This window comes from Stegodyphus dumicola, chromosome 2 (genome assembly GCF_044657685.1).
Source record: "Stegodyphus dumicola isolate Sdum_Otavi_A_Nest chromosome 2, ASM4465768v1".
NCBI lineage: Eukaryota > Metazoa > Arthropoda > Arachnida > Araneae > Eresidae > Stegodyphus > Stegodyphus dumicola.
In genome coordinates this window covers 244,437,936-244,460,746 of record NC_140769.1, presented here as the reverse complement: position 1 = coordinate 244,460,746, position 22,811 = coordinate 244,437,936, and the positions used below count along the sequence as shown (strand labels likewise).

The 22,811-nt window shown below is 29.7% G+C and overlaps 1 protein-coding gene across 1 annotated transcript in view; it reads right to left on the bottom strand.

Annotated features, from left to right (window-relative positions):
- Positions 1-22,811, bottom strand: part of Sulf1 (Extracellular sulfatase Sulf1) — a 178,576-nt gene that overhangs the window by 30,920 nt on the left and 124,845 nt on the right. The window contains exons 8-13 of the mRNA XM_085811969.1: positions 18,667-18,842; positions 18,346-18,474; positions 17,751-17,819; positions 13,849-13,987; positions 7,484-7,709; positions 5,963-6,093 (exon numbers count right to left, since the gene is read on the bottom strand). Coding sequence (XP_085668095.1) covers positions 5,963-6,093; positions 7,484-7,709; positions 13,849-13,987; positions 17,751-17,819; positions 18,346-18,474; positions 18,667-18,842 — 870 coding nt within the window. The remainder of the gene's footprint in view (positions 1-5,962; positions 6,094-7,483; positions 7,710-13,848; positions 13,988-17,750; positions 17,820-18,345; positions 18,475-18,666; positions 18,843-22,811) is intronic.

The window sequence follows — 22,811 nt, the reverse complement described above, 5'->3', positions numbered from 1 at the left end:
TTATTCTCAAATTGTAATCTACGTTATTTATACACTGCTTTCACTTGTTAAGTTTTTCAAATGATATTTAGCGACTGAATCTTTTCCATTAAATACTTTTGTATATAACTGAGTTTTCATGTTACATTGAACAATTGAGATTATTTCATTTATAACAGGCTATATTTATGCATTATGTTGTCCAGATGGTATAGTGGTTATGGGAGCCTAATGTGATACCGAAGGGTCTGGGTTCGAATCCTGAAGATGGCATGGCTGTAATTGTCCGTTCCTTTATAGGAGGTAACAGTGGCTCACCTATTAGGTGCTTCTATAATAATGTGGCCACCACAACTTCTTAGTAGTAGCCAAGCCTAAGTCGACTAAATGCCTACCAATAGATGACCCTCCCCAAAAAAGCATTACTTAAATTATAATTTTAAGTACATTTCTGAGTTTCCATTCATTATCAAAATGCATTTTAAAATGATCACATTTCTTGTTTTTAAAATATGAAATTTTTATAATTTATTTTTGTTCAATATTTGGGAAAATCTAGGCAAATGACCTTTTTCATTTTAAAATGTGAGCAAACTCAGTAATGTCTTTTAATATGCCTACTTGCTGGCAGTTTAAATAAACTTTTCAAGTTTTTGTGAAACTTATTTAAAGGTACAATTAATTATTCTGCAGATGACTGTGGAAAAGACTGCACAAATAATTCTGCAGAAAATTTCCTGATAGATGTAGATATTCTTTATTCACTGTCTTTCTTTCCTTCATTCTGCTTTTGATCATATCTAACAAGATTTATCAAAGAATCATGAAACTAAACATTAATGCAAGTAAGATATTATAATAAACATTAAAGGCTTTAAAAAGCATGCATTTCATTCAACACAAAATAACATTTTATGTTAATAGTTCCATTTTTATTTCCTTGTAAGAAGTAAAAAGGAAGTATTGTAATAGCGATGAGTTTCAGGCATCATATTTCAATGCAAATATCCATTTTCACTGCTATCGAATGCAATTTAACAATGTTTTTGCTTGACATCTGTTCATAAGGACAGAATAAAGTACTCTTTCCCCCCACAAAATTGTAAAACTAATTTAAAATGAATTCTGAAGGGAATTTTTTGTGGCGTCTGTGCATACGTACGTATCTCGCATAACTCAAAAACGAGTAGTCTCAGAGCATTGAAATTTTGCTTGTAGGACTGCTATAACATATGGATGTTCACCTCGTATTTTGGTTGCAATCGGCCGCACGAAAAGTATATGAATATATGTATACATATATCCGCTGTCTTACTTGGCTCAGTGAGCTAAGTTTCTTTATTCTTATATGTTTGTAAATTGTGCATTTTTTGCTTTAAAAATGATCGAATTATGCTGTTCTTATCTTCTTGTTAAGGTTTTTATGCCTTTAGTAAATCTTTATGCAATATTTTTAGAATTATCAACAATTTAAAAGTTGTTTAAATGCCACTAAGCCTAATGATTTTTGCCATGTCGGCCATTGCTTGTTTATACTTGAAACAATAGAATAGTAGATTTGTTGCCAATCTAGAGAAAGTACGCTTCGCAATAACACAGATAACACCTTCTTTTATTATTGCGAATTAAATCCTGCTTAATTCATTCTGGAATTTATTCAAGGAAAAAAGTATTTAAGATTTACTTCATAATTTTCAATACAGACATTTTGAGTTTTTATGTATTTTTGCCTTGTCATGAAGTGAGAACTGAATTAATTGATTGAGAAATACTGAATCATCTGTGAAAAACTGTTTCTTTCTTTCTTTCTTTTTTCTTTGCTTTTGTTGTTGTTCTTTGCTTAATTTCTTTTATACATCGTTTTAGATTTATTACAGTATTTGAATAGAACAGGTGGCAATGATTAGATAATTCTTAAGATGATATAAATTTTGTGCATTCTGAGTTAAAAAATTATTGAAATGTAGCGCTGTTAAGTGAGCCTAGGGCCAGAGTGTCGCCATGGTAAACAAATATATAGTGATTTTTAAAGAGTGCATTTATTCTATTGTGGTTTATGTGCTATTGATGGAGTAGATTTAATTCAATCCAATACGTTTAAATGAAATGGAAGAAAAAATGCATATAATTTAATATTCCATACAAAGAAGTCATGTGGTGCACACATCAGATATTTTTTTTAAATATGAACTATATAAAGAAACTTATAGTTTTTAGTGCTTGCATTTTGCAATATAATGGAATGGCAATTAGCATTTGCATTAAATAATGCGTGTCATAGTTAGGATGTCAGTTGGGGAGTCAGGTGCAACAGTAAGCAAAGTCCCATCCCCTCAAATCACTGGATACTGGCTCATTAAGTATTCATAGGGAATGGTTGAACCCATCTCTTATTCAGCCAACTTAACAACAACTTACCAACCAAGAACACTGCCCAGGATGTATATGGTGGGAGGCAACTAATATTAGACTCAGAAGATAAGATTAAGAAGTAGATAAACAATTACAAACATCCATGCTCTCTCTCAGATTTGAAACCAGGTCCAACAATCTGAAGCCTGCATAACTAACTACCAAACCAAATGGTTGGTAGTTAGTTGGTATTGGTAGTTAGTTTAACCAATTGCACAGTTAAATTGACTTACTTATCATATAAGAATTCAACCTAATTGCAAGATAAACATAATGCTCTTACATATCAACAATATATATAGCACCGATATTCTGTAAGAGCTCAAAAATGATAACAAGTATGCTTCTGCTCTATATGGAGTCACTGTCTTTGAAGATTTCTATGTCTCACTCATTCAAGTATATGCTATTATTTTCAACAGTAAATAATATTTGCTGTGATACAATTATAGATTGTTGCAGTTATGCTTTAGAACAGCATTTCTCAAATTTTTTTCAAGCAGGAAACATATTTATAAATTAGAATATTCTGCTGGCCATTTCACTCTTACCTTTTCAAAGTAAATTATTTTAGCATATATTACTACTAATACACTTATATTTTTAAATTATAATTCATTACAATTGATTTAATTTTAAATAGGTATTAAGTAATTAAGTTACTAGAAGAAAATTTATATTTGCTTTTAATAATTAAATTCTAGAGTTGGGATAATCTTTATCTTACTCAGATTAATGAGACGGATGAGTCTGTCAGTTCTTGCATAGCTGTTCTATATGTTGAATATATGCTAAGTGCCACCACAATCATATTGCTTTAACTTTCTGTTTTATTGCTGAGACAGGAAGTCTGTAGGCAGAGTACCTAGTAACAAATTTCATAAAATGTCAGTCTATGGAGAAGTACTAGATGATTGCCATGTGTAATTTTAAACTCCGAGATTTTCATCTATAGTGCAATTAATTTTCATCTATATGCAGTTAATTTGAATTTCCTATTTTGCCTTTGGGGAGGGATATAAAGGCACTAAAAGAACAGGCTTCAAAGACCATAGGTTCAGAAATGCTGCTGTACATAATATTCAGTTTTTTGGAGACATCCAACTATGTTTCACTTGTCTTGCATCAACTCTGACCAACCTCAGACTTTTTATTTAACCAGCATAGGTGCACAGTGCTGAACATGTTTGGTTTTATGATTTGCTTGTATTCACCTTATTTCCATATTCTGCATTTTTGCACATATAACAATGATAAATAATTAGATTCAGCCTTTGTTCAATTTAATATCACTTTTATTACAGTACAAAGTCAGAAATCTGGACTCTTCAGGACTTCGGCGATTCCGGATTTGGGATTTTTCCGGATATTAGCTCATCAGTTTAAAATCTAGTAAGATGGCATGTAGAAATTATAAAATTAAAAATATGAAATCATGATTTATGAAATAATGAAGTATTTATGATGTAAAGGGTATCAAAATTTACAAAAAAAAAAAAAAGCTTAATATTTATTTGTTAACCTTATTAAATATTTCTTTCAACATAAGTTGTTTAAGTTGCTTCATTTTTTGTGCTAATACTTTCTCTTTAATTCTGTAGACAGACATAATCTCTTGTTCAGTTACATTGGTGAAGTCCTGTAACTGCTGTTTCGAGAATTTCGACTAACTTTCAACTGAAATATTCTCATTTTCAGTAACTTCTCTGTCACTTTCTTAACTATTGGTAGTGGCATTTTCTGAATCTAGAACCATACTACAGATTTTGCCATTCATTAATTAATTGATGATTGCCATCACAATGGAAAAATTTATTTTATATCATCTTCATTTATTACCACTTCTCCACATTTCCTTACAAAATCCATTAACTGGAAAATTTCACCTTTGTTTTACGATATCTGAAAACCTTTAAAATTCATGGCTATCATCATCAAATTTAACTATCCTTCACTATACATATTTGGCAATGCATCATGAGCTTGTCGACAAATGACAAGTTGTTCCATTAAATTTTATCTCGCTTCTATCGTGCACTGAGACAATTAAGCCTGAATTGTATTAGTTATTTATTATACTGATGTCTATTTCTTGCACATGCTTAAGGCTTATCATAGTTCTGAATAAATAAATTCCCACATATACTTAAGCCTTATTGAGGGCCGGCACTAGATATCTTACCGCCTGATGCAGTTTCTGTAGGTCTTAAATTCTGCGATTCGGTGCAGACATACGAGCACTGGTGCTGGTTCTGGGTTTATGTGAATAACAAATCAGTTATTCTTAATTCAGAGGCCCAGTGGCGCAATGGCTAGCTTATCGCACAGCAGCACCCCAGGTCCGGGGTTCAATCCCCGGTCTGGGCAAGGTCAACTCAGCCTTTCATCCCTTGATTTCTATCCTTTGGGTCGATAAAATGAGTACCAAGTTCGCTTGGGAACTAAACACTGGGGATCCTGCGACAACCTGACTACTTGTTCAGGCATATGCTTACGCAACCTGGGGCCCACAACCAAGAAAGCAGATTTCGGGGCACTGCAGGCATTGGCCCACTAGGGCTGTTACGCCAGAGTTTTTTAGTTTTTATTCTTAATTCAAATAGCCCTAAATGTAATCTTTGGGTCTATTATCAACAAAATCTATTTTTAGCATATGAAAAGAAAATTTTGATAAATTTTTCTTCATCAACAATTTTTAAGCATTAACATTTTAAGCATTTTAAAGCATTTAACTTTAATCTGTAATCATCGCCAAGTGTAATGCCAACATAAAAGGTTACCATACTCCTTTATTAAATTACTAACATAAAAAAAAAATTGTTCAGGCATCGCTACATGAGTCATTACTCAAATTGTTATGTTTTGATAAACATGTGGTGATGAAAGGAAAGTATAATAAATAATGGTTCACCAGGCTAGCGTCAGATCAACAATGTACATATGTGGAATGTTTCGGTTTGAGATGTGTGCCAAGCAGATTCGCAGCAATGGAGCCAAATTACACAAATTTATGCTAAAATGATTGTTTCTTCAAAAACAAGGTATTTTATTTAGTGTCAAAATGAAATTAAGAATCGGGACTCTCCAGACATTTTATTATGCGCAGAGGGGTGAATCAAATGTACATGCATAAAGCCTAGGAGAAAAACATTGTTGGTGGTTTTGAGGTCTGGATTTTATATCATTCCGGATGATGAACGTCTGGGTTTCGGGCTTTGTACTGTATTATCCTTTCATTTTGAACACTGGTATATTTTATGAGACAAAAGATTAAAAATAAATTGAAAAGAAAATGAAAGCACATTTAAAATTTGCAATAAAGAACATAAAACTAAAGTTTAAGGAACAAGCAGCACTACTCAACATGTCATTGACTATGTATGTTATTTATTCCATCTCTTAACATACCACTAATTTCAGGATTAGGAATGCACATTAGTAAATGGCATGGCATACATTAAAAAAGAAAATGGCTTTTTTATTTTGGCCAATTGTTGATATAAATATTATCAATAAAACAAAAAAGTGATTTATTAAAGAACTGATATTAAAAATAAGAAAAATATTTTACCTCTGTTCTGTTTCCTACACTGGCATCCAAAAGATGATACAACTGTTCTATACCCTCAACATCAAATGGTTCATCACCTTCAACAACTCTTTTCATACGAGAGCTTACAGAAGACTTTCTTGATTCTAGTCCTACATAAAATTAGCATAAGTTTTCACTAGCAGTTACAATATGTATATAATAATTTTATTACAGTTTTTTCTGTTTCTCATAACTTTCATGGCAACTATTATGCATATTTATATTTACAGAATTTCATACTAATTTCCTAAGTCCAGCAGGATTATATGAAATTCTATTAAATTAGTAGTATTTATCAAGATATACAAGTATCATCAAGTATATCACAAGTATTATGGATCAAGCTAATGAGTATGTAAATGAAGCTACAAACTAATAGCAATTCAAGAAGAGTCTAAAATTCTGAAAGGAAAAAAAATGAAGAAAGTTGATAAATAATATAATTAATATCACAATGTACAAAGTTTAGAACATAACATCCTGAGATTAAAGATATGGCATATTTTCCCAACACTGGAAAATGAGCCAAATAAGCGATCATCAGCACAGCATAAAAATAATTCTTTGCAACTATTTCAATATTACATTATTAAAAATAACAAAATTTTTCTCAATATTATAACAAATAATAAAATTAGGAAAATCAGCTGTATAGAAAAGACATCACAAATTTTTCTCAAACCAGTTTTATGACTGGTTTGGGAAACTGGTTTTGGAGTAAACAAAACTTTCAGCTAACAATTCACTCAGAAATATACTTTGAATATTACTATGCTACTATATTAAGAAGCTTCCAAAAAATTTTATGACAAATGTTTCAGAAAGCAAAAATGATCCTTCAGAGCAAAAATACCATACTAGCAATTTGAATCTTAAATTCTCCAAGACCTTTCAGAAGTTATAAAAGGAATAAGAGGAATACTTGGAATCAACAACCTTTCCTCAGAATCTCTTTGTAAATTATAATCATTTTACACTTTCAGATATTACATTTATTCCGTATGTTACATTATTGAAAAGATCAGGAAAGAAATCCTAAAATGTTTTTCCAAGAAGTTAAAAATTGCATTTGTAACAAGTACACAAGCAGGTAGATATAATGTTTATTAATATTCAATTTATTTAAAGAATAGGTTATGATATTCCCTTAGTTTGTGATTTTGTTTGTATATGAAGAAATTAAATTTATTATTTTTAGAAGGGCATCAAATCTACTAAATATTACAGCACAGTAAAACTAAAATATCATTTTATGCAATTCAGCATTGGATCTTTTTCAAAATAAATTATGAAAGATTGGACCACAAACAAACACTAAATATTTTAAGAACACCTTGATGTCTAAAGAAGAAATATTAGTTTATAATGTTCCTGAGAATCACATTTAATGTCTTCTACAATTTAAAAATAAAGCATAATTATATTATCATAATGCAACTACATAAGACAAACGTAGTTAAATGTTAGCATTAAAAAGTTATATAATTCAGTAATGCAAACCTTTAGAAGAGGGGAAGTGCTGAAATTCATCATCATCTTTATTGGCATGTTTACGTTTTTTGTGGGAAATTTTGGCTACTCTATCTGGTCTTTTATGAAGCTCTTCAAAATCCCAGTCAAAAAAGTCAGTTCCTTTATCGGGACACAAGCAATTCTGAGGTCCTGGCATATATAATCGGCATTTCTGTATTCTCCATCTATATCCATCATGAATGCATTCCCATTTCTAGAAATATAATAAGATTTAAAATTATCAAGAGTACCTTTTAAACACATTAATAGACTACTATACTCTTCTGTCTTGACAGACTGTGCAAATTGTAATAAAATTCAATAAGGGAATCACTCATATTTTCAAGAAAAAAGTTCTTAAATAGTCTAAATATCAGATGCCGAGATAACACTAAGCAAATAAAGATTTTTAGCAGAAAAGTTCAGAAATAAATTGCTCACAAACTTAATACAGTCAAAAGTCTTTGGTCCGGACGTCCATAATCCAGAATGATCTGTAATCCGGACGTCCATAATCCGGACCTCAAAGCTACAAACTTTCTGTGGCATTTATGCATGCACATATGCGTGTACGCATGCGCATAATACCTTTACGCATGCACATATACATTTACGCATGCGCATTTAATGTATAACTGATGGCATAAGCTAACTAAAATTATCTTATTATCTATTTCAGTTAATGTTGCAGATTGTGTTGTTCTTTAATCTTCTAATTAGATCCAGTTTATTATTTTTTGCAGACTGTTAGAGAAATTTTATAAAAGTAAGCTTGAACTTTCGATTATGTCAAAAAGAATTTCCGATTCTGGAGCTGCCAAAGGATCTACAAAGCGAAAGCCTGTTTGACGTCCATCAAACAAAAAGTGGAATTGCTGCAAAAAATAGATACAGACATATCCTTTGTTTCTCTAACCATTCTGAAATCTGTTTATCAATTTCACGCTGCTCTGCGTGTGTGTGGGGGGGGGGGAACTTCCGCACGCAGTGAACTGGAAGTTGATCTGTCAGCACTATCCTTATCTTCAGCAGGGCAGATCTTTTTTATTTTATTTAGCTTATAATTCCTTACTAAATGTAGTATTTCATCTCGATGTACTCCGCCTTTGATATGATTTAAATAAAATTCCTCGTCATTATAAATATCGCGAATACACATCAAATAATTTTCTGGTTGAAATTTTCTAATTTCGACTATGCGTAATGTATGCTTTACGCATGCGCGCGTTGAAAGAAATGTTTAATAAAGTAAACAAATAAATATTAAGCTTTTTTTTGTAAATTTTGATACCCTTTAGATCATAATTGCTCTTTATTTCATAAATTACGGTTTCATATTGTAAATTTTATAATTTCCGCATGCCATCTTACCAGATTTAAACTATAATCCGGAAAAACCAATAATCTGGAATCGCCGAAGTCCCAATGAGTCCGGATTAAAGACTTTTGACTGTATATATTTTTTTAAATATTAGTCTGTGCGTGAAAGAATCATATGGGCTCCAGAAATGCAATAGATGGAGGGGGTAATATAAAAATGGATAACTTTAGCTACCTTAAATAGCATTTGGGTTGTATGGACTAAGATAAAAAGGATTTTACAAGATTCTTGCTGCTTTAATCATGTTAATCATGTTTAATCATGTTAACAGCTGTATGTTAAATCTAAATGAGCTGTATGTAGTCACAAACTATTACTAATAATACTGCAGTCAGTTCCTACAGGTCTTGTTTAAAAAACATTAAGTTTGTTTATTGCAGAACAATGGTGAAATTACTTTCTTAAACCATTGGAACAAAGCAAAAGAGCAAATCAGAACAAGCAATACAAAAAGGAGGAGAAAATGTGTGAGATTAACACCTGAGATAGCAAATGTAGCAGATATGTCACAGTATTTAGAATTGTATTCATCTACAACAATACGTAATTTAACATTACATTGTCAAAAATATAAGAACAATGTCAAATCATCTGTCCAAAATAAATTGCTAAATTAAAAAAGCAAATTAAGTGTATGGATATTAATCTTCTGTTTCCCACTGACTATTATCTTGCCACGAGTAATATATCCAAAAATACTGTTCTTTTTGTTTAAGTATATTCTTGTTTAGAATGTTGATTTAATTTATATCACCAAATGAACCACAGATGGATTAACCATTAAGCAAAATAAGTATGTGCTTAGGAAAGAAAAAGGGGGATCACAAAAAGGTATTTTGGGACTTAGCAAAGGGGTCACAACAAAAATTTCTCATTGTCAATTTTACAATGGAATGTATGCACAGCTAACTCAACACCAGAGTGAAGGAATGGGGCAAAGGACAGGCATTATCTCTAAATGCATGAGGGACAACCAAAATCTTGAGTGCTTAGGGCCTCTAAAAGGTCTCATTCTGGCCCTGAAATGAGCTTGTTTTCCAAATTAAACTGCTTAAAAATACAGGTAAATTTTTAATAGTGTTTCATGTTTATTATAATATAGGTTATTTATCATTCTGACTTTTTTTTAGCTGTCGTTATATAATCTTAATTTAACCATATACATCATCCCTGGTATAATCTCATTTCACTGTGACACATCTACAGTATTTTCAGCAATATGCTTTTGAACAAACAAAATTTTAATTTAATTTTATATTTGAAATTGTACACTAAGCATTTTCTAACAGTAATTCTAAAGAATTTTTTTTTTTTTTAAGTCAGCAAAAAAATCCAATTTACCTTGAGTTAAAAGAGTTATGGTATAATTAAATAGTTCATTAAGTTTTGATTTCAACATAAGTGATTACTTATTAAGCAGAAATTTCTACGCTCTTTATTTTACTGCTCCAAAAATGATTTCTATAGCCATCATTAGCAAAAATCATACTAAGTACCTGGAAAAAGTGCATCATTTTTCTCTGTACAGGAATTTAAATAATAAAATAATTTTATGTAATAAACTGAATTGAAATATTTAAGTAAAAACACATGACTGATAATGATAAAGCACAGGTCTATTCATCTCAAGCCCACCAGCGGCCGAGCGGTAAAGACGCTGAACACTGGTAGTTCGGTTCGAGGTTCGAATCCCGCGAACGGGCTGGCTGCATGGGCGTTTTCGTGGTTTTCCCCATGTGTAACGTGTATACGAGCCAGTTTCCCTTAGAAAGTCCTCCACGAAGGCATCCCTCCTCTTAGGCAGATAGCCCTCGAGGCTTTGCCATACTCACACACACACACACACACTATTCATCTCAAGGAGGAAGCTAGCTTTAACGGGAAACATTTCAACAAAAAATATTTGTTATATTTGCAGATCAAAAATAAATATATAGACATGTCTTTTGATAAAAAGTTCTAATATCCCTAATTTGTTCCAAAAGTCCTGCTTTTTAAACATTCTCTCTACAAAAAAAGGGGGGCTTCTAATAGATTTAAATCTATTTTTTAGATGAACCATATAACACTTACAGTTAGTTATCCTTAAAACACTGTTTCATGTTGGTTATCTTTACAGAGATGTTACTCCCTGCCATCCTTCATTATTAGCAACATTTCCTACCTATACAAAAATTACTGATTGTTTGTAAGTCATTATCATTGTAGGGATTATATACGGCTGATTCCAAATGCACATATTCTTCTAACAGCATACCTTATTTTTAATTTGCTTTTGTTCTTATTCTCATTCTCTCTCATAAAAGTTTGTTAAACATTTCATTAAAGTTTATTATATTTCTTCATTTATTATATTTATTTATATTTCAAGTTCATGTGTATGAATGGATTAAAACTTAATAAACATTTGTCAAAAATTCCCTTCTAATGTCAGACAGATAGAAAATAAAACCCAAAACTCTTCAAATCCAATACAACATTATGGAGTTCATTCCTCTGAATCTAAAGCATAAATGCAGCATTTCGATAATTTCCCCTGCACAGTTTCTGAAAGGTTTTCTCAAATGACTAAAATATCTGAATTTACAGCCAGAAAAATTAATGCAATTTCAACAATGAAAAAAAATACTGTTAAATATATGATTATTTATTTTAAGTTTGCAATAGATGGTAGCAGTGTTTTATTACATATTCAAACTGTGATATCATATTTTGCTTCTAGTGCAAAGTAGTTTATTTTTAGTGTTTATAAATAAATGTTACATTGAAAATAACCTCTGTTTATTATTATTTGTGACCCAGTCTGATTCTGTGAATTGTTACACATTTTTTTCAAGTACAAAGTAGTGAGCATAATGTCGAGACACTAGGCTTAAGGAAGGGCCATACAAAAAATTAATATTTAGAAGACCTAGTGCTAATATTATACTAAATTAAGGGCAGAAATGTTTTTAATATATAGTTGTGCCCCTCTTTTTTTAATTTTATAGCAAGTGACAATAAGCAGTAACACAGTGAAATACTCAAAAACAGTAACTCGAAAATCTCCAATGTTTGCCACATGAAAATCTCCAATGTTTGCCACATTTTGACAATAAACACAAGCACGGGCATCACCAATTTTTTAAGACTGGTGTAAGAAATATGGTGTGTGAAAATGATTATTATAGATCTTTATACATGTTTTAGCTTATCAAGTCACTCTCTAATTAGTGTGCTGTCTTCAATACCTTCTTCCATAACTGTAAATATAAATCAAGAAGGATAAGAAAGTAATATTTGACTCATCTTTAGTTTTATAACCACATTTCTTCATTAAAATTTGTCTCTATAGTGCATCAATAATTGTACATATTTTGATTATACTACATTAATTATATTACTTATTTTATAGCTTCACTGGGAGGGAGCTTTTATTTATATTATTAAGAAAATAAATTTCTTCATTTTTCATTTACCTTATGCAGATAAGACTGAAATATATTACTCACTTTTACACATACAAGAAAAAGTATACTATACTGTAAAGTGCACTTTATAATATTATTTTTGCTTAATAGTACAGTATGTAATGTAACATAGTGTAAAGCACACTTGATTATATGCTGGCAATAATAATAATACATATTATATGTAATTCATCAAGTAAACTTGATCACATTTCTATATATTATAAGAATGTCCGATTTTATAAAGTAACATTTGCGGTTAACCATGGTTTCACGTTAACCATGGTTAACCATGGTTCCAAGGTAGTAAACCTTGGAATGTATTACTCATAAATATAGGCATTACTGTGATTATTTTGTAAAGTAAAATTTAGACTAGTTAGCACAGGTAATTTTTAGCAGTATCTTACCTATCTATCTAGTGCAAGGTACAATATATAACAAATTATTCAATTCCTGAATTTTTTAACATGTTTTTTTTTTTACAATATGCCCCAGGTTCTTTAAATAAAATTTCATTATGTCCCTTTTTTTAATGCAAACATTACATGGGAATATTAATTTACACTGATATAAAAATGAATAAAAATCATTGCAACATTTAAATTTATAAGCAGTTCTTTATTTATATGAATAATGAGAGAATTATTAGGATAATTAAAAATAATCGCAACTACAAAATATCTACTGAAAACTATTATTTATATGATATACTTTAGTTCTTCAGCTAGAACCCATATTCAGTGCATAATGAAATAAATTTACTTATCTTCATAGCAAAAAGATTAGATGCTGGAATGCAAATCAATTTGCATTTCAACTTATATGGATAAGTAAGAGTCTTCCATACAACTTCCCCACCATCACACCACTAAGCATCAAAATCATCTGGAACTAGGGATCACCATCTCTCTCTGTATCTTCAATCCATATGATTTGAGAATCGCTGACTTCAAATGTGAATGATAAGAATGGGTGATTAGATATATTATAACAATATCTATTACCCAAAAGGCTAGAATGATTTCTTTAAATTCTTTCACAATCTGAGAATAAAGACCAAACTGCTTAAGAGGAGGGTTGCTTTCATGGAGGAATTCTTTAATGAAACTATTTTGTATTAATTTTACACATACAGCAAATAAAAAAAATGGCTATGCAGCCACTATTCAAGCCTAGTCAAATTACCAAAGAACAATAATTTTAATTTCGGCCACTATTTGACAATTCTTTAAATACTAATGAAAAATATTTGTACACATTTCCAACTCATTTTAAAAAGACTTCTAGTTTAAAAAATTTAGGAAACATATATTTTTCATTAAGATTGAATGAAAAGAAAATGATCTTAGGTGGATAAGAATGTACATAAAATTACTATTCAGAATTCTAAGCTCTTGATGCATAGAATGCTGAGCAATATAACTCTTAACAATATATTTTTTAGACAGACCTTCTGATTTAAGACATATTTCATCTGTTTCCGAGATAGCATCATGCTAATATAATGTACAAATAATTACCTGATTTGATTTACAAGGTGAAGAGTAGTGAGGTTTCCTGCACTCAACTGCTAATCGCTGGTCTTTTGTAAGCCTGGGAAAGATGGGGGAAATACTAGGATACAAATTTTTTGCATTCTTCCTCTGGCTGTGCACCACACTGTGATAGAAGTTATTTTGAAGTTAAAGCATTTTTAAATCACGTGGAAAAATAATAATAAATCCTTTTTGAAACAATAATTCATTATTTGAAAGACATAGAAATTTAAGTACATATTTAATAAATCAAAATGTTCTTACAGTCATCATATTTATATACAGTGGAACCTCGAGATACGAGTTTAATTCGTTCCAGCATTGAGCTCGTATAGAGAATTTCTCGTATCTAAAAACAAACTTATTGAAAATAATGAAAATCGAGTTAATGTGTTCAGCACCCCCCAAAAATATCAAGATAAAAATAAATTTTTCTAATAAATAACACTGGTAAACAATATAACCATAGTTTACCTTTCAGCGTTACATTTCTCATAGTATAACTCAAAAAGGGAAAAAATTTATATCATTTGAAGAATTATCTAATCGTTGCCACATGTTCTATTTAAATACTATAATAAATCTAAAATGATGCATAAAAGGAATTAAGTAAACAAAACAAAAAAGAAACAGTTTTTTTCATTCAATTAATTCAGTTCTCCCTTCCCGACAAGGCAAAAATACATAAAAACTTAAAATATCTATATTAAAAATTACGACGCAAATCTTAAACACATATTTCCTCGAATAAATTCCAGAATGGATTAAGCGTGATTTAATTCGCAATAATAAAAGAAGGCACTATCTTTGTTGTTGCAAAGATTAGTTTCTCTAGCTTAGCAACAAATCTGCCATTCTGCCAAATTTCAAATGTAAACAAACATGCCCGCCATCGCAAGAATGATTACGCTTAGACACACTTAAACAACTTTTAAATTGTTGATAACTCTAAAAATATTCCATGCAGATTTACTAAAGGCATAAAAACCTTAACCGGAAGGTAAGGACAACATAGTTCAATCATTTTTAAAGCAAAAAATGCACAATTTACGCGTGCAAGACCTTTACGACTCCGCATATGCGTGTGCGCAATACGTTTTCGCATGCGTGTTTAATGTATAACGGACGTATAAGCTAAAATTATCTAATTATCTATTTCAGTTAATGTTGATGATTGCTTTGTTCCTTAATCTTCAAATTGGATCTGGCTTATTATTTTTTGCAGACTGTAAGAGCAATTTTATAAAAGTAAGCTTGAACTTTTGATTATGTCAAATAGAATTTCCGATGCTGGAGCTCCCAAAGAATCTACAAAATGAAAGTATGTTTCGATGTCCATCAAACAAAAAGTGGAATAGCTGCAAAAAATGGATAAAGGTATGAAGAAAATGACAGAGAGGTGATTTGTTTCTCTAATCATTCCGAAATCTGTTTATCAATTTCACGCTGCTCTGGGGAGGGAGAGGGGTCGCAGCGTGCAATGAACTGGAAGTTGATCTGTCAGCACTATCCGTATCTTCAGGGAAGATATTTTTATTTTATTCGGCTTATAATTCCATACTAAATGTAGTATTTCATCTCGTTGTACTCCGTCTTTGATATGATTTAAATCAAATTCCTCATCATTATAAATATCATGAATACACATCAAATAGTTTTCTGGTTGCAATTTTCTAATTTCGACTATGCGTAATGTATGCTTTATGTATGCGCACGTTGAAAGAAATGTTTAATAAAGTAAACAAATAAATATTAAGCTTTTTTTTTTTTTTTAATTTTGATACCCTTTGAATCATAAATATTGATACCCTTTGGATCATAATTTATTTCATAAATTACGGTTTCATATTTTTAATTTTAGAATTTCTGCATGCCATCTTACGACATTTAAACTGATGATCTATAATCCGGAAAAATCGATAATCCGGAATCGCCGAAGTCCTGACGAGTCCGGATTAACGACTTTTGACTGTACTTCCTTTTTACTTCGTACAAGGAAGTAAAAAGGTATTTATTATAGTACATATTAAATTTTAATACAGAAAATGAATACATATACATGTGCACCCATTCCAACAAAATGCAATACATTTAATTTATAAGAGCAAAGCTATTAATTTTATCTAGATTTGTTCACTTGAAGCAATTTTTATTTTCATAACATGTTTCACATCTTCCTATGTTGTGAAAAAACATTTTTTCAAATCGGAGACTTTGTCATATATGGTAAATGTGTTAAGCATTTTATCTATCAAAACATCTTAAATTCAATTTCATTCACTTTCTCATTTTCAGATATTTGCTGCTACCTATAATACTGTCCAAACAAGTCAGATCATTTAAATTTAAAGTCTTCATATCATTACCTACAAAAGAAAATCTTTTAAAAATCTTATAACTTTATTTCATCTAAGTTTTCAGCCTCCTTCTTTAAATCACTTTCCAAGGGAACATTATCCACATTATCATAACTTTTGGTGAGGCATGTAGCTTTCATAAAAGAGCTGCAAACTGCTGTTTCAGTAACATCATAACTGCATATTTTTAAAATATTAGATAAGTATTCATGTAAATTTATTTTTCATATATATGGCAGACTGCTCTGAATTGCCATTATTATCCTCTTTGATGATAATCTCATGTGTTATTTCAGTTTTAAACATTTTATATTATTCCTGATTCACTGGTTCCAAATTTACAGTGATAGTCAAGGGGAGGGAAAAACAGTTCTTACATTTTAAAATTCTGACTGGATATCTGGAGAGTAAGAGCAATTTTCAACAAAATAATTTTACAGTTTTGTACAGTCATATGTTTATCTAATTTTATAACACTTTTTCTTAAATTTCCAAACATGATCAAAGCACACTTTATTGAAATTACACACAATATCTAATGACTTAATTCCTCATACATATTTTGGATTTTTACCTTTTTCTGATATGTTTCAGTTTTTGGCCATATTTGCATAAAATATGTTTCTTTTAATAGAATAAAGTTAATAGAATAAAGTTAATTTACTTTTTCAGAATAAAGTTACTTTTATTCTGAAATGCCTGCCTTTAAGTACTTCTCATTACTGAATGGTTAAAGATTTTTATCTTAAACAGAAAAATAAACTGGTGAAAATGAGTTTTGATTCACACATTTCTAAAATTTCTTCCAGTGTTTCACATAACCAAATAATTTACCTTTACTTTAACTACATATTACATCTGCAGCGAACTCCTGCCTTTTCTTGAATTTTTTGAGCTACCTATTGCTTTGCCGAAATTCAGTGTGGCCAAATGTCATGGCAAAATATAGCAGGATTTTCAAAATAGCCTTCATTAAATATAGAATAGATTTTGCTACTTGCAGTTCATTTTTTAAAATGAATCATACTTTTAAGTACACCAAATTTCTTCTAAGTCATAAAACAGTCAGTTGTTATATAGAGGTCCAACAGTTTTAGAATTTTTATGCTTGTCAGAAGTCAAATAACAAAAGGCTATGATTTTATTTTAAACAGTAGATAAAATTATAGGTTAGATTTTCATTATGATTGTTAGATTTTTCAGCCTTATATTTAGATCATCTTAATACAGAAATACACAAATTAACACAAAAGCATATAATTTCTTTATATTTTTGAGATAGTTAAAATACATTTAATTATAAATTGTACAATTTGAAACTTGATTAAGCTGAACAAAAGCTGACATCTCAAAATCTCAGTCGTTCATAAATAATTTCAAGAATACTTCAAATAATTAAAATAGATTTGATAGTACCTATGAATCTGAATTAATGGGAGTTAATTTTACTACGATTTAATGCAATATAACATGAATCAAGAATGAAATTCAAGAACCTTTGTAATCAATATATGTTCCCCAGTGACTTACCCCCTTTCAATTAGAAAAGTGTCCCTCCATGACTTCTTTCTTCGAACTTCTGTGTGGCGGTGACCTGAGCTACGAAGAATATATCATTAACTGAGCTTATTAAACAATTACTAAGAATAGCTGAGCTTATTAAACAATTACTAATTTTTTAAAAGATGTAGGTTTTCTGATAAACTTCTAAGGAACAGATATGTATAGAAACAAAGAAAATCTATGTATCAGTAAAACAATCATGATTAGTTAAAGAAGTAAATTATGTGATACACAAGAGAAAATTTTTAAAAATACATGAACATTAAGTAATAAATATAAAGAATCAAATATTTTTGCTCTTACAAATGAATTTCAGAATAAAAAGTCAATAAATATCACACAAAGTACATAAAGTTTAGACAGAGTATATAAATTTTACACCAAGCTCTTCAATGCACGACATATTTATGTCAGACAATGGATATAATCAATATCTGACATTTAGTATGCAAATATTATGTATTACTTCCACAATGCTAAATAAAGTTTTAAACACTCCTAATACCAGTTACTCATTTCATTCTATATTATAGATTAATTTGAAACATATGCTTGTTTATACCTTGCCCAAGCATCAACATCTTTTAAAAGTGATAAAACTGAACGTCCATCCATATGATCAGGAATTTCAACACCAGCAATGTCAAGAAATGTTGGAGCTAAATCAATATTTAAAACAATATCTTGCATCCTGGGAGAAAAGGAAAGAAAGACAAAAGATTACTCAGCAAAATAATAATATTTCACATTGCATTAAATACTTACAACAATTTTATCATAAAAACAACATCAGAATATCAAAAATGAAATGCTTTAGTTCATTTTCCTTTTATTTATTTTTTTAATAATGAATCAAAGCAAATTACCTAACAGGGACTCTTACCTTGCTCCACGGGGAACTTTTGGACCACGAACAAAAAATGGTACCCTTACATCAAATTCAAAAGGCATTGATTTTCCCTTTACTAGTCCAAACTGTCCCAAATGGTACCCATGATCTGAAGTATAGAAAATATATGTATTCTCTAATTCTCCAAGAACTCTTAGCTCCCTATATAACTGTTAAAACAAAAATATACAAAAAGGGAGGAATTAAATATATAAAAATTAAACATTTAATAATTTATTTTCATACATGTTTTAACTTTACTTTTCAATGACATATTTGGATACCATTTTTAATAAACAAAATGAAATATATTATCTCAGCAATATCAGAATAACTGATTTTATATTTGCCACATGCAGTCTTAGAAGCAACCTTATAAATTTTTACCACAGGAGCAGAACATAACTGAATTAGGATACTCTAATTCCTGCTTGTTATATGTCAGTCCTTCTTTAACTTGAATGATAATACAGCCAGTGTATACTGCAAAGAACAATGATGTGTGTAATAACTGTGTTAATTCCATAAACTCATAATGATCTTCTAAAGTAATGCTCATGTAAGGGCTTTTCTTGATATTTTTCTACTCTAATTCATTACAGAAATTTTTAAAGATAAATTTTGCTTGAAGGATTAATTAATAATTCAATATTATGGACAGAGAATAGTACATAAAATCCTGAAAGATATGCATATACTATTATAATTAGATGGCATAGTTAAATGCCTCTATGTTAAAAAAAAATTGTTGCCTTTATTGGTATGGAATGTAACCAAAAATCCATAAGCTAAATTATGCTTGTTAACTTAGAGAAAACAGATTATTATTAATACCATAATTAGTGTTGCTCACATCAATAAAAGTATTAAAAAAACAATTTTGATTAAACATGGATCACTATTTCAGTATTAACAATTATATTCCATTGTTATAAATAAATAGTTATTCTTATTACCAAAGTGAAGAAGATATCTGTGTATGTAGCCCATGTTTCAATGGATCTGAAATTATGCCTAATTTACAAGAAACCCAAATTTACTCCTACTGTCTAAGAGATTACCTTAAAGGATAGACTAATCTGCCCATATTTTTGTTAGTTCATACTGTTATTTACTAACATAAAATGCATATAAACTTAATAGCTTAATTTCTTTAAAATAAATAACACCCTAGTTTGCTAAGCTATATTTTATTTGCATAATACCCAAATAAATTTTTTTAAATCTTACCATTCCTGAACGACAAGTGGTAAGAAGAAAAAATTTCTTTACTTTTTGCTCTTCTTAGTTTAAAAAATCATTAAATTCCTGAATATGCATAAAAGTCTTTCCACCATAAAGCTATATTTTTAGCTGAATATTCACACTTAGATTTATTTATTATTCTAAAAGTTTCATAAAAGCTTATGCATATTTAGCTTTTGTTCATATGAACTTCTTTGGAACTCTAAGTCTGATTCCAGAAACAAATCAAATGGAAGAAATTTTCCTCAGCATTTTTTATTCCTTTCAATTAAAAAAATAAATTACACAATAAATTTCTTAAAATTTGGGCAATGCAATTTGTCAAGTTTTTACTCATATTATCAAATGATGAAAAATAGCTATGATACAGAAGAAATCAAATGTGCATTTAGGTGAAGCTGTGCATATTTGCCTTTACAGGAATTAGGAATTTTAAAAACTGAAAGATTGATAAACATATTGATAAGCATTTCCTAACAAAACATTCATTATCAAATACTCAAAAATCTAACCTCATATGATAAATAGAAAAAAATGCTACAATAAACCTTCAAACTAATTTTTAATCTATAAAACTAATCAACACTATTCAGAAAGCTCTAAACAGTTTTGCAAATTTCCAGGAAACGTATGTTTCCAAAATTAAAATAGATATTAATTAAGATTCAAATTTTCAACCACAGAAATAGAATTTTAAACCATAGAAAATTTAAATAGATTTTTTTAATTTAATATGTAATTAGAAAATAGTTCACTTAAATTTTTTAAATGTTACACATCACTGGTACAGAACTGTACATTTCTAATTTAATTTAAACAAACTGTGAAAACTGTACATTTCTAATTTAATTTAAACATTTAGAAAATTTAAACATTAATGTTTATGATAACAGGTAATGATATAAAAAACTTATATGTTAAAATTTTATTTTAATAAAAAAAAGTTGCTTTTTATCATAAAAAGTATGCAATATATCTTATAAAAATATTTTTTTCTTTCTAGAATTAATATCTACCAGAATCCATAAACAAATCTGATTTAGCTGACTGGTTACAGTTGATTCACAATTTATTTCATCTTGTTTTAAATTATACAAAATCATTTCACAACAGAAACATATAAAACTTGTTTTTTGTTTATATTGATTAACAGCTTATAATTAGTTCTTATTTATATTAGTTCTTATAAGCAACTTTATATCTACTTAATACTTTTATATAATATGTATATATTATATAAAAGTATATATATACATATAGGAAAATAGCAAGAAAACTTGAATTAGAGAGACCTTAGTGGTCAAGAACTTTGCGCATTGAGCTGCAAAAATGTTTTCATTTAATAAGTAAGAGGAATGTTAAAAAGTTAATGCTAAAAAATACATTTGACACTATAGTTCCTTAGCAAAAATGTAAAATCATGTTACAATCAGAAACAATATTAAAGTAGTAAAGGCTATCTATCTCATAAAAACTAAAGGTAAAAATTACAAATCGAGATGACTTCAAAATCAGAAAGGGTGATAAAAAAATTATGAAAATTTTCTTGTACAAAGAATTTTAAAAAACTCTTTAAAAATTAATTACATTTCAAATACACAGTAAATATGTACAAAAATATGCAATAAATGGTAAATAGCTCAACTCGAGGTTTGAGCCAGATTTATCAAGGGAAAAGCAGCTCAAAACTCGAATTAAGTTAATACGTATTGCATGTTTCATCAAATGATAATAATTGAGATTATAAAAAACTTCACTAACAGAAAAATCCAACTCAATAATGTAAAAAAGTTTAGCAAGTCTCAATTATATCGCTCGACGCATGGTAATTTAAATTGAAAATGTAAAACTTACAAATAAACAAGAAAGCCTAGTATGGCAAATGTACAATGAAAATATACTAGCTAAAAAGCAATGGACGTGTAGTAACTTAAATTGTAAATGTAAGTGATTATTAATCAAGTAAAAGCTATACAAGAAAGCCTAGTTAGGCAAATGTACAATTAAAATAAATAGCTATAAAGCTATTAGACCAAAAATTACATAATTTTAAGGGATGTCCCTTTAGTTAGAAAAATTATAAACTTTTTCATGAGAAGAATCAAAAGAAACAGAATACAGCGTACCGAAAGGGGTCTTGTAAAGATCAAAGAAGAAAATAAAAAAGACGAAAAATACTTATGTCCAGAGCTGTAGTCTGTTCAACATAAAAATGATCAAAATGACTGCTAAGGGTTGTTGTAAAAAGAAGTATTCTCAAAGAGTGTTACCAGAAAAGCAAAACAGCCAAATTTCTCCAATACGGTGAAACTTCATAGAAGGAGAAACTGATGTAAAAAGAAGCAACAGCTAATGGTAAGCAATGGCCAAAGGGGTGAAAACTTATATTTAAGAAGGGCGAGAGAGAAGGTGATTGGTGTAGCTATTTTGACGAAAATAGCGTCTTGTTTAGGACTGAGTCTTGAAAAAATGTGAAACTGAAATTAAAATGGTTAACCTCAAAGAAAGTGCTTATCTAGACTAGAAGAGAAACACGCTAATGTGACAATCAAAATCGTAAAAACAACCTTATATTTAGCGTAGGTATAATGAAACACTCACTCGATTTCGAAGGCAGCTAAAGGTCCCTCCTCATCAGGAGAAAGAAATACATAGAAAGAAGAAAATAGGAATCACAGAAACACATGGTGCTTATCAGCACTGCACGTGGTTATAACTAGATTTTAATCAGAGTTGCACTGGCCGCCTACTTTTACTGAGCCAGGCTGTCTGATCAAGCATAAAGAAATATTAGCGAAGTTAAAATAGGGAGCGAGGGGCAAATGCACATCACGCTCAAAATCTGAACTTCAAATAATGGAAAGCAACCACTGAACGGATTTTTATACCCTCTG